The 14,006-nt window shown below is 37.4% G+C and overlaps 1 protein-coding gene across 1 annotated transcript; it reads left to right on the top strand.

Moving 5' to 3' along the window:
- The first annotated feature begins 11,255 nt into the window (after positions 1 to 11,255).
- LOC136253911 (protein NLRC3-like) lies at positions 11,256 to 13,604 on the top strand. The gene has a single exon (XM_066046570.1). It carries the CDS (start codon positions 11,256 to 11,258, stop codon positions 13,602 to 13,604), a length of 2,349 nt encoding a protein of 782 aa, XP_065902642.1.
- The last annotated feature ends 402 nt before the right edge of the window (positions 13,605 to 14,006 follow it).

Below are 14,006 nucleotides of genomic sequence, written 5' to 3'. Positions count from 1 at the left end.
GTATAGTGCTGCAATAAAAAGTACTGAAACAAGCTGGATTGGAGTAGTGCGTAATGTACTACTGTGCATTGAGCACAGCACAATAGGGATATTCACTTATTATTGTTTTACAGTATTTGGACATTACGTACTACTCCGATTCAGCTTGTTTCAGTACTTTTTATTGCAGCACTATACACTGTCCCTACTCTAATTTAAAATTCCTAATTTTTTCTTATACTAGCTTGTACAAATCAGATATCATACTTTTATTATATAAGTATATAGCACTTTAGCGTGGGTGCTCAAAAGCGCCGCTCGGGGTTTAACTCGCATATTTCCCGGGCTATATCATGGGAAAGCGCTTTGGCAATGACTTTGATACCCAAGAAATGATGCGCTTTGACTCGTTATATTTAGCGACACAGAGCTTTGTATTGTGGGTTTCATTTTTGTAGTGGTTGCTAAGCTGAATATATTTGCTAAGATAGACTAGTTGGTTGTTACTAAAGGATAATGAAGGCACAAAATAATTGTTTGGACGATCGTGGATGTGTATTTCTACCCACCGCGTATCAGCCTTTGAACAGACCACGGAACAGCAAAGCTACTACTGCTATGTTGAAATAGGTTAGTAACTTACAGTCCTAAGTACTTAGCTTAATATAATAACTTACTTACTGTCCCAATAGCGAAGTTAGTTGGCTTAACTTAGTACAAAAATGATAACAATAAACTCCATCCCACAATTGCAAGTTCTCTAACATTGCGTGTTGAAGCATAGTAATGTGTATTAATGACATTTTAACGTATGGATAACGTTCTGATGACTATTAGCCCACGCTATTAAAGCCACGATTGATCTTCAGGTGCTACTGTATAAAACAAACGGGATGAGTTCTTGCTAGTTGTTTCACCTATTAGGTGAGTGTGCCCCAAGTGATATATATCACTTATACCACGGCTGCTTGGTATTTGCTGATATTATAGACCCGCAGCCCTCGGGCTTTGGGTATATATATCAGCAAATCCCTTGCAGCCGTGGTATAACTATTAAACATATATTAAGAGTTCACTATTTGTAAAGTAAATATTGTTGTAGTAACTGGATGTACTGTTGAAAACTGTACCAGTGTGTGAAATGTGATAATAATCTTTTCATCATTTTCCGTCATACAGTATATCATGGGTCATATATCACCTATCAATCTCTCACACCATGATTATTTATTTAGCATTGTAGCAACATCAACATTACCTAAATGTTTTTATACCATTGTGGGAGTATAGATAACGAATTTGGGAGGCAACCTTTCATGTTCACAGCACTGTAAGTAGAGGTCATATGAACTGTTAAAGTTTTTAACAAGTAGGTCAATAGTAAGCCATGACTCAATACAATAAATTTAATTTATTTACATACAATAGTTGCATGTTGTAGACATAAATCTAATCCAAAACAGCCAAGCTGTAAAAAAAGAGTGCGGCCCCCAAAAAGGCTATGGTGAAAAAAGATGTGAAATCCAAGATGGTGGCCACTAAATGGCTGTGGTGGTAAGTTAATGGCAAAAATTTTATTAATGACAATTCAGGTGAGTCTGGTCTTGGCACAAAATTCACCTGAATTGTTGTTAATAAAATTTTTGCCATTAACCTACCATCACAGCCATTTCTTGGCCGCCACCTTGGATTTCACATCTTTTTTCACCATAGCCTTTTTGGGGGCCGCACTCTTTTTTTTACAGCTTGGCTGTTTTGGAATAGATATCACTTCTTTGTATCTGTATACTCCAAAGCCGGCCTATGGCTGGCTTTGGGGATTTTTAACCTATCTTTTTTTTCTTTATCACAGGAAGAAGAAAAAGTTTTAAAGAAGATTTTAATACTTTAACAATTTTTGATTTATCAGTAAATATACAAATGATATATATATATGTACTACTTTCACACCTCAGATCAAAGGAAAGCCAGTGCATATATAATAGTTATACCATGGCTGCGAGAGATTTTGTTGATATATACACCCAAAGCCCGAGGGCTGCGGGTGTATATGTCAGCAAAATACCAAGCAGCAGTGGTATAAGTGATATATATCACTTGGGGCGCACTTACCTAATAGGTGAAAGAACTAATGAGAACTCATCCCGTTTGTTTTATACAGTAGCATCTGAAGATAGATCGTGGTTTTAATAGCATGGGCTAATAGCCATCAAAATTTTGTCCATACGTTAAAACGTCATTACTATGCTTCAACATGCAATGTTAGAAAACTTGCGATTGTGGGATGGAGTTTATATTGCTATCATTTTTGTACTAAGTTAAGCCAACTAACTTCACTATTGGGACAGTAAGTAAGTTATTATTTTAAGTTAAGTACTTAGGACTGTAAGTTACTAACCTATTTCAACGTAGCAGTAGTAGCTTTGCTGTTCCGTGGTCTGTTCAAAGGCTGGTATGTGGTGGTTAGAAATACACATCCACGATCGCCCAAACAATTATTTTGTGCCTTCATTATCCTTTAGTAACAACCAACTAGTCTATCTTAACAAATGTACTAAGCTTACCAACCACTACAAAAATATACAAAGCTCTATGTCGCTCAATGTAACAAGTCAAAGAGCATCGATTCTTTGAACTGGCTGGGTATCAAAGTCATTGGAAAACCGCTTTCTTATGATATTGCCTGGGCAATATGCAAGTTAAACACCGAGCAGCGCCTTTGAATGCCCACGCTAAAGTGGTATATGTATATATCACATATCGCACTGACTCAAAATCTTAATGAGATATATGCACTGCTACCAGTGCGTATATCTCGTTAACTTGAGACATTGCACACCTAATAGGAGTGCACACTATATCCAGAAATCATCAGATTTCTTTGATGTTATACTGTTATCCTCTTCTCTTATATAGGGAATCAAGCAAGCTGTGATTGTGGGGTTGAATTCTGCCAAACAACCTGTGATTGTGGGATTCAATTTTAATACATCAACAGTAGTTTGTTTTTCACTTTAGTAAATGTAGCAATTAAAGTAACATAATTAACACTAGTCTCTTAAAATTGCTATATTAACAATAATAAAATCAAACTACTGTTTGATGTATTAAAATTAAATCCCACAATCACAGTTTGTTTGGCAAAATTCAATCTCACAATCACAGCTTACTTGGTTCCCTATATAAGAGAAGGGTATAGCAACTAAAGATTTTGCCAATTAGGTGAGTCTACATGCTAAAGTAGAACATATTAGTTATACCACGGGCACTCGTGCTTTGCCTGTATATACGTACTCGCACTCGGGCCTGCAGCCCTCGTGCTTGTGCGTATATATCAGGCAAAGCACTCATGCCCGTAGTATAACTATTACATATATTACATGCAAATTATTCCCTACAGGATAACTTGTTTGCAGCTGATCTCTCTACTAGGGGACTTGAAATGTACTGAACTCTCTACAGGGTGATTTGCTTGCAGCTGAACTCTCTACAGGATTCTCTCTACAGGGTTTCTTGTTTCTAGCTGAACTCCCTACAGGGATATCTGTTTGTAGTTGAACTTTTACAGGGTGATTTGTTTGTAACTGAACTCAGTGATGTTGTTTAAATTGATCTCTCTACAGGGTGACCTGGTTCTAGCTGATCTCTCTACAAAACGACTTGTTTCTAGCTGATCTATCTACAGGGTGATTTGTTTGTAGCTGAATTTTCTACAGGGTATTTGTAGCTGAACTCTCTACAGGGTGACTTGTTTGTAGCTGATCTTTCTACAGGGTGAATTGTTTTTATCTGATATCACTATGGTGATTTGTTTGTAGCTGAACTCTTTACAGGGTGACTTGTTTGTAGCTGATCTCTTTTACGCGAATAATCGGTCATAACTCCATGAATGTTCATCGGATTCCTACCAAACGTGGTACTGAGATCTGCTGTAATGAGCCCGTTAAGTGTACCAAATTTCAGCCCGATTGGAGCACGCATTCGTGTTTTATGGTGGATTTTGCAATGTATGCGAAATGAAAAAAAACGAAGAAATTAAAATGAAATTTTGGTCGCTCATATCTCAGAACTGTGTGGAGCGATTTGCTTCAAATTTGGAGTGTAGACTCCCCTATCTGGCCGGCACTTCTGTAGTAAATTTGGTTCCAATTGGATAAGGGATCACAGAGCTACATAGGTGTGAATATTGCATTTTCTTTCTTCCTGTCAATATACTCACGGTGTGGCGCGCCAGTTTCTTGGGCCGCACGACACACTACTGTGTGTCTTGATACTAACTGATGCAATACAAAATGATCATCAAGGATGCCAGAAAAGATGCAACAACTGAGGTAAGGGCCTTACAAAATATTAAAACACTTGATGAAGCCAGAAATACGATAATGACCATTGCAGCACTTGATAATAAAGACAGTATTACAGAGGTGCTACTGCTGTCACGTTTCTAAGTTTTATCTCTTGACTAGGGATATAGGCAATTATTCAATTATCATGATAATCGTGATTATTTTATTGGCAATAATCAACATCATGTACTTTTCATCGATTAGCGATAATTGAAATCGGCAATTATCGTGTAATAATTGTGATAGTCAGAGAAATATTTGTAAATTTTCAGTGTAATTTTTCCGTTTAATTTACAACTCATGATATGTTTAGTGTTTTTCAATACAAGAGTTGAGTGGACAATAATCATGATATTCGTGATACTTGTTCATGACAATCATATAGCAAAATATCAATGTCTCCCATCACTACTCTTGACATTGATGCATTAGCTATAGTACCTTGCTAATATCAGCTTCATAAAATGGGCAAAAATGCCCCAAGATAAAATTGTAAAATGTAAAATTTTCAACATTTTAGTACCTCAGACAATAGTTGCCTTCAGCACAGCATTGAGTGTATTTTTCACTGTGACATCTGAGTCTTACCATTTTCATGTTTGTTCTATTTACCCTGTTGATCATTTTGATATTTATCTGTGCTAGACAAGCACAACTAAATACTTACACTTGTTGATTATATCACTAAATACAACATTTTATCATGCAGTATGGTAGTGGGATCATGGAGGTTCACACTTTCTCCCAAAAAAAAAAAAAAAAAACATTGACAAGAAATCAGTAGTACATGTACTGTATACGTATTAGGGATCATGGGGATTAGCAAAAAATATATCATCAGTCTCGTAATAGCTTCATGACACCTTAGCAGTATTGGTTAAGTAGAATCTAACCCAAAAGTGTCTCTAGAATAGCCAAAAATTCTTCTACGGAAATGTTTATTCAGTGGAGGAAATTACTGCTGACTGACTGACTGATGGATGGACGGACTCACTGACTGGTTGATTGACTGACTAATGCCTTCAGACAAGTGTAACTCAATAACAGCTAAGGTTACGGGTTTGATTTTTTTCACTGTTTGATGTCACTTCAGCCTGACAGGTGCCTTTTGGCATAGCAGTACGTATAATGCACTCATAATAGACTTACCTTTGTTCTCCTTTGTGTCCCATTTCTCTTTGTTGACAGTTCAAGGTATCAATTTGTGGTAGCACATAATGGCTTCCCTGCATTTGTAATGGGAATCATCTGTATTTTTGTAGTGACTGGATTGATTGCAGAGGCGCTTCTTGTACTGTTCTTCATTTTTAATGCTGTGTGTAACAAACTGAACATGAGTAGCGTAGTGGCCACTTCGCTTAGCTGGGATGCATGTTCAGACAAAAGGATTAAGCTACTGTATTTTGTCTTGATATGGTATGCACAGGTTTGCAGTCATGATTATGTTACAAACAAATTGATGATGTGTTCTTCTAAAAACCAGGCACCATGCAGCAAACAAACCTAACTGGAATTAATTAATAGTGTATTAAACTAATATTTATTTTGGGTTTTGCTTTTTTGCTATAATTATACAAAATTATCAACTGAATTATAATAATGTAATTGATGTGATTCTGTAGTTACGTTGCTATGCACTGCTAAGAAAATGTACCTTGAACAAACCACTTTAACCCACTAATAATGCACAGAAGTATCTTCTGTTTAATAGTTTGTCTATATCATTTTATTATGCAAATTCTCCAAGCAAAGCCTCAAAGCTGCTCTTAATTTTCGTTTGCGTATATACGGGCATGCCCCCTTCAACTCTAAGGAATTTGTTATGGTAGCTTAGGAGGCCAGCTGTGCTGTTTTTTTTGGCTGTTTGATGCCATTGGTAAAGGCCTTTACCGTATCCTTATAAACTTGCTTCACCCGTATTTCGAACCAGCACATATTAACCAGATTACCTGCCCGGAAATTTAATATGGGTTCTATATAGCCTTTATTTCTCATGTAAAGGCTACTTGTAATAGCACATACAGGTGTTACCTGTACTAAAATACTACATCGTAATGACGTACATTATGTATGTGTGTAGCTCCTGGTCTGTTACTAATTCACCAACCACCCAGCTACAGTACTAAAGCCAAGAAATTTTGGAGACCAGCTTAGACACAAATTCTACATTATACTAAGATATCACCAAGTGTGCTGTTAATAGCATTTCTCACCACAAAAGAGGTGACTTCCTAGTTGGTAGATAGACATCATCATACGGTACGATAGTACTGTATAGTAGGGACCACAAAAGAGTAGGCATAGCCCATGAAATAACATCACCCAAAAGCAAGCCTCAATTTTCCCTGACAATGATGAGGCAGTCTTGGTTAGGTAAAACTAAGTCCAAACAAGCTTTCAGATTGACCCGAAATGCTTTCAACAAGTTGCTACGGAAATTATTTAATGGAATTTTTACTGACTGACTGAGTAACTGTCTGATGCCTTCAGACAAACATAACTCGATTAGGGTTCCACCGATACAGAAAAATACCTACTGATCCGATACCGATACCTAGCAGTAAATTCTCACCGATACAGATACCGATACTGATAATTGCCATACACTTTACACACCTCTCAAGTTAGCTATGTGTGACTGCTCTATTAGAATATTTTATTGTGCACAGTGACTGTTCTATTAGAGTATTTCGATCTTTTTCATGCAAACATAGTAAATAGCAGTTGCTCAATGTTTAACAAAGCAATTCCTGCACCTTTTATGCTAGAATAATGCTCAACACTATTTCCAGTTTGTTGTACCTCACGTTTTGCTAGCATAGCATTTATGATGATAGTTATGATGATGACGATTGGCGCGAGTGGCCATTGATCGATATCGGAGTACCTAAATAACCGATACCGATCGATATCAAAAGCTCAATATTGGCTCCGATACGATACCGATCCGATTATCGGTGGAACACTAAACTCAATAACAGCTAAGGCTACGAGCTTGATTTTATCAATGTTCGACATCGCTTCGGCCTGAGGGGTGCCTTTTGGCATACCGCAGTACGTACAATGCATTCTTCATGGACTTACTAGTGTCCTCCTTTGTGTCCAATTTGTCTTTGCTGACTGCAAAAAGTGTCGATTTGGTGGTAGCACGTGATGGCTTCCCTTCATAACAGAAATCGTCCGTATTTTTCATAGTGGCTATTTTGATAGCAGAGGTGCTTTTCAAACAGTTCTTGATTCGTACTGCTGTGTAACGGGTTGAACATAGCTGACAACAAAGCGTAATGGATACTTCACTTTTCAGACGATAACTGGGGCGTGTGGCACCATTTCTTTCTTTCGGTATGCGTGGATTGCAGAGGTGCTTTTCGAACAGTTCTTGATTCGAAATGCTGCGTGACAACGAAGTGTAATGGATGCTTCACTTTTCAGACGATAATTGGGGAGCGCGGCGCCATTTCAGATGCGGTATGGGTGGGTTCACCAGTCATAACAGGACTCGAAATAACGTTCGAGAATCAGCCAATTTCTGGTCCATATTGTGCATTAATTTTATTGTTGTCCGGAAAATGTGGCTGAATAATTCAGACAGAATGCTGCACTACTGCTGGAGAGCAGCCTTACAAAGGTAGCAAAATTTAATTAAGCTGTTTGTTTATGGTTTGTGGCCACATGCTTTACCTCAAACCAAAACAGTGATGTTTCAACAGGGAGTCCAAAAACATGGAATACGGAATAACGGAATAAGCGGAAATTGTATTCTTAACATTTTACTACTATTTATACCCTCTACAGTATTTATACAATACTCACCTCATAACAATTCCACCGAGAATGCAATCGCGATGGCAGACAACCCAAAGGCGATCCTCAGGGCAATCTTTAAATAGAATGAGCACAAAACTAACCACTCCATCTAAGCTAAACTACTTTCTAATACACTTTGCTACACAATCGCTACAACACTATAAGTTCTTTCTGCTATACTTGCTTATACCAACTGTCGCACACGAGTAACTGCCCGAATTAATTAGTGACAAAACACTCCATCCCCAAGAAATTTACTCTGAAATAATCTAACCTTCCTCAACTTTGTGAATTATCCATCACCAAACAGTTAAGTGCTGTATTTAGCTCCCATCACTTTACTCTAATAAATTCGGGCAGTTACTCGTGTGTGGTGGCTGGTATAAGCAAGTGTAGCAGAAAGAACTTATAGTTTTGTAGCGATTGTGTAGCACAGTGTATTAGAAAGTAGTTTAGCTTAGTTAGATTATTCTGGAGTGGTTAGTTTTGTGTTCATTCTATTTAAAGCTTGCCCTGAGGATCACCTTTGTGTTGTCTGCCATCGCGATTGCATTCTCGGTGGAATTGTTACGAGGTGAGTATTGTATAAATGCTGCAGAGGGTATAAATAGTAGTAAAATGTTAAGAATGCAATTTCCGCTTATTTCGTTATTCCACTGTTCCATCATATCAAAACTTGTGTAAAATATACTGGATTTCCGAATGGGTTATGCCCGTTTCGTATAAAATAACACCGTCTTCTAAACAAGGCGCCATAACTTCTGCGTACTTTGGTTGACAGACACGAAGTTTGGTTTATTAGATTCCTTGATGAAAGGCGATTCGATTCATGTGTAAGTTCTTTGTGTAGTAACGAAGGGGAAGCTAAAAAGGAGCCTTTTACCGTGAAATTTATGTGTTCAGAATGCCCGTAAAAACACGTGTTTTTAAACATATTTCTGTAAACTAACCTGTTTAACAATTTGTACAGTCGGAGTCTTACGTATTAAGCATCCTTCGCTGCATAGAATGATACCAAATTTAGCGAATTTGGTTGAGGATAACAACTTGTACATTGGGATTTTCCTGCCGAGATTATTAAATTTTTCAATAGGTTAATGTATGGAACGCGTATTATGTCATCATCAGCAGTAAATAACTGTCGCTATGGCGACATTTTCCCATTTATACGATTGGAATTGGATAGAGAAATTCAAGGGCTTTCTTTTATTGTATGGTGTGCTGTAGAGATTTTGTGAGTTAAAGGTTGTACATTAGTGGTTTTGTGTGTAGTGTAAAATACATGTATTTTGTATTGGACAATGAATGACAAGGAATGATGAGATTTTATGATCAGCCTGTTTTACCAAGTCGAGGTTTCAAAAAAGATATTAAACAGATATTAGATTTATTTAATGCATAATTCTTAATTTTTAAAGGTTTAACCCAGTGTTTTGAAAACTTTTAATGTTAACCACCTGAAAATGATTGATTTGACAAATCCCATACATATGTTTTGATATGCTATTCCGTATTCTGTATTTTTTGGACTCCCGTTTGAACACCAGCCTACTTGTACTTGTCAGCTATATATGAATGTGCAAAATGTATTTAAAACCATGTTATCCAGTGTTATACCTTTGACTTGTGGGATGCATGAAGTACTGTTGTACTGGACTAGAAACAGTGTGTTACATTTTATGACATGGTTACATTACTCATCCCTGTTCTAAATTGAGTTAATGACTCTATCCACACCCTATAGTGACTATATTTAGAAGTTCTCTGGAGATGCAGCTGCACACCAAATGCCAGGATTATCTATATCCTTAAAAGTTTTTGTGATGCTTGTGCAGGGGACCTTATGTTAATTCTAACATTTTCAACTTAATTTCAGCCAAAATAGCACCAAAATCATTCTCAAAAAGTCAAATTTTCAAACTTTCTTTATAAATTTTATAGCCACTAACAGCTCAGTAGCTTCCAGCATTGAATTTTCATTAGCATTTGCAAATTTTAGTCAAAATTGCTACCAAATTCAATCTAACAATCTTAAGTTTTCAAAATTTCATTAGGGAGCAGTTTAAGCTAATATTCTGGTTTTCAACTCAGCATCTTCCAGTGTTTGAACTATCAACAAATTTCAGTCAAAATTGTTACCAAATTCAATCTCAGAATGTTAATTTTTCAAAATTTCTTAGAGAGCAGCCTAGGCCTTTACACTAATTCTGGTTTTCAACTCAGCACCTTCCAGTGTTCAAACTATCAACAAATTTCAGTCAAAATTGTCACCAAATTCAATCTCAGAATGTTAAATTTTCAAAATTTCCTGGGGGGGGGGGGGGGGGGGCAGGCCCCCAGACCCCCCTAGAAAGCTCATGCTTCGCATTTCGTGGAGTGTGCTTTGCACACAGTGGAGTGTGCTTTGCACACAGTGGAGTGTGCTTTGCACACAGTGGAGTGACTTCTACCTGTGTGCCCCCCTTTAGCAAAATCCTGGATCCGCCCCTGCAACACACTGAATACTTAAAACCAGCATTTCTCGATGCTTTTAAATAGGTGATAAGACCAGCTTTTCCACAATGGGTCACAATTGTTCATTCTTCACTGAATAGTAGGGTTCCACCGATACAGAAAAATACCTACCAATTCGATACCGATACCTAACAGTAAATTCTCACCGATACAGATACCGATACCGATAATTGCCATACACTTTACATGCCTCTCAAGTTATTTATATGTGACTGCTCTATTAGAATATTTTATTGTTCAGTGACTGTTCTATTAGAGTATTTCGATCTTTTTCATGCAAACATAGTAAGTAGCAGTTGCTCAATGTTTAACAAAGCATTTCCAGCACCTTTTATGCTAGAATAATGCTCAACACTATTTCCAGTTTGTTGTACCTCACGTTTTGCTAGCATAGCATTTATGATGATAGTTATGGTGATGACGATTGGCACGAGTGGTAATTGATCGGTATCGGAGTACCCATAGTAACCGATACCGATCGATATCAAAAGCTCAATATCGGCTCCGATACGATACCGATCCGATTATCGGTGGAACACTACTGAATAGCACATGTATATGTTATATATTACACCCGTACTGCAATAATATGTCTTGGATGATATCTGTATGTATGTAGGTCCTGTAGGAAGTGGTCAGCTACCACCACAAGCTATTGACAATATCAAGGAAAGGTATCAACGTAAAGGATTGGTGAAATCTTCAGCTGAACAAGACCCATGGCCTCCATTCCATGCTAAATCCTTTACCAACTTAGCCCTATTACATCAGAAAATATTGCAGTTGCAAAGTAAAGAAAACACAATGTTGGCAGCTAGGATACGCACTAAAGGAGACATACACAAAATACCTGAACTAACATCATCAATTAAACTAGACAATATCCATCAAATATTCACTCCCATCACTTCAGGTGGTCAATTTCCCATTAGTATCCTAATAGAGGGTCACCCTGGAATTGGGAAGACAACACTGGCTAAGGAGATCTGTATACAGTGGGCTAACAATAAACTGCTCACATCAGATAAACTGCTACTATTACTGATGTTAAGGGACCCCAATGTACAGAAGATCACTAGCACAGAAGAGCTGGTGAAATATACATTACCTGCAGATCAGGTACAACCTGTTTTGAGATACTTATGCACCACTAATGGAGTTGGAGTGACCTTCATCATTGATGGATTTGATGAACTCAGTAATGAACTACGCCACACATCTTTCTTTAGGAAACTCATTGAAGGGGACACTGTACATAATGCACGAGTAGTGGTGACATCAAGACCATCTGCTTCAGCTTGTCTACATCAATGTGTTGACAGAAGAATAGAAGTTCTTGGATTTGAGAAATCTAGTAGGGAACAATACATTGATGATGCTTTGAAGACTTCTCCTTCTAAACTACAAGCATTAAAGAGACATTTTCAACAGTATCCCAACATTGATGCGATGTGCTACATACCATTAAACATGGCAATCATAGTATTCCTGTGTCTGCTAGGATCCCTGCCACAAACTGCTACCAAAATGTTTGCAAGCTTTATCTTGCACACAGTCTGTCGTCATCTTAAGAGGACAGGGAAGGATGAATATATCAACAAAATGGAACACTTACCACAGATAGTCCAACAAGCACTACAAAAACTACAGAAAGTTGCATTTGATGGTCTTGTAAAGGACAAAATAGTATTCACAATGGATGACTTACCTGACATGTGCAGGGATGATCCCACTTGTTATGGACTATTACAATCTGTTGAATGTTATTGTTCAAATGAAATTGGTACTCCAACCAAATCCTTCAACTTCCTACACTTGGGAATACAAGAATATTTTGCTGCCAAATATGTAGCAACCTTACCAGAAAATAAGGTGTACACACTCCTGGAGGAGTCATTTTTAGTTACAGAGTATGATCCAGATAGTAAGAGTGCCCGTCTCTCCAACATGTGGATCATGTATTGCGGCATAACCAGTGGACAAAGTAATTCTTTAAGAAGGTATTTGTCGTATTGTGATCCTAGCAACAGTAAACATGTTACTGCTAATTTCAACACACAAATGACCTCAGGAAAGATGACTGCTCCATCCCAACAAGGATCAACTTCTGATCAGGAAATATCCAACACTCTAACTATCTCACAATTCATCTTAAATAACCCAGTGCAGGTTCTCTACTTGTTCCAGTGTTTCCAAGAGGCTCAGGTTGACAATTTATGTGACATCTTGTCCAAATCATTTGACAGTGGTGAGATTAACCTCAACAATCACAGGCTCCTCCCACACCAGGTGGTGTCCCTGGGATTCTTCCTATCAAGTTCACACAAGAAATGGAAGGGGCTAAACTTGTTGGGTTGTTACATTGGAGATCATGGCATCAACCTACTTCACCACTACCTCTGTGGGGACAAAACTAACAAACAAGAAATAATAGTAATTATTAATCTTACAGACAATAACCTCACTGCAGCATCATCATCTCTCATTGGTGACATCATCTCTCACCTTCAGCCACATAATTTGGTGCTGCATAATAACAATATTACTAGTGTGAGGGACATCTCCACTGCAGTAATAAACACTGACAAACTGAGATTATTGGACATCAGTAGGAATGACATCACATCCATAGGAGCTGCAGCAATTGCAAACAGTTTACTACACAACACCTCACTTGAGGAACTATACATGAGTAACAATGCTATAGGTAAAGATGGAGCCACAGCAATTGCTCAAGCCATTACTAATAACAAGACACTAAAGAAACTGTCATTGTGTGATAATACAATAGATGAAGAGTCAGCCATAATTATAATAAGAAGCATACACCACAACAACATCATTACCAAACTTTGGCTTTCTTACTCACTAAGAAATGATGCTAGTGTGAAGAGAGAAGTTGGATACATCAATAGTACAAGGAGAAAATGTAATATACAAGAATTAAGTACTGCATGATAACATCTAGTAACCCACTACTCTACAACATCAACACATCACCATAGTAAGTGCATACATAATTTTCAGTACATGTTCTATATTAATAACTCGTCACTGTATAGTATTGTATCATAGACATACATACATATATACCCAGTATATATATATATATATATGCAGCTATTAGAAACGTCATTGCCAGATTGGGTAGTTGGTAAAACAAATTCAAACATTACTTAAGTGTGAAACATGGATCATTATGAAGATTATTTCATAAATTCTGAGCATCTACTTTTCCATACAGTTTGCATGTACATAGCTAATTGTAATCTTTACTGCAGCTGGATGGAAAATAAACTATACACAAGGCTATAAACAGCTTTTAAGACTTCACTACCATCTGCAAAGGCTTATAATGAC

The sequence above is a fragment of the Dysidea avara genome, chromosome 4 (assembly GCF_963678975.1).
Source record: "Dysidea avara chromosome 4, odDysAvar1.4, whole genome shotgun sequence".
NCBI classification, from domain to species: Eukaryota; Metazoa; Porifera; class Demospongiae; order Dictyoceratida; family Dysideidae; genus Dysidea; species Dysidea avara.
The sequence above is the reverse complement of the archived record's forward strand: the minus strand, read 5'-3'. Positions and strand labels throughout refer to the sequence as shown.

What these genes read in the sequence shown, in the direction of transcription:
- LOC136253911 (XM_066046570.1), top strand. Translation starts at nt 11,256, where the DNA reads ATGTATGTAGGTCCTGTAGGAAGTGGTCAGCTACCACCACAAGCTATT.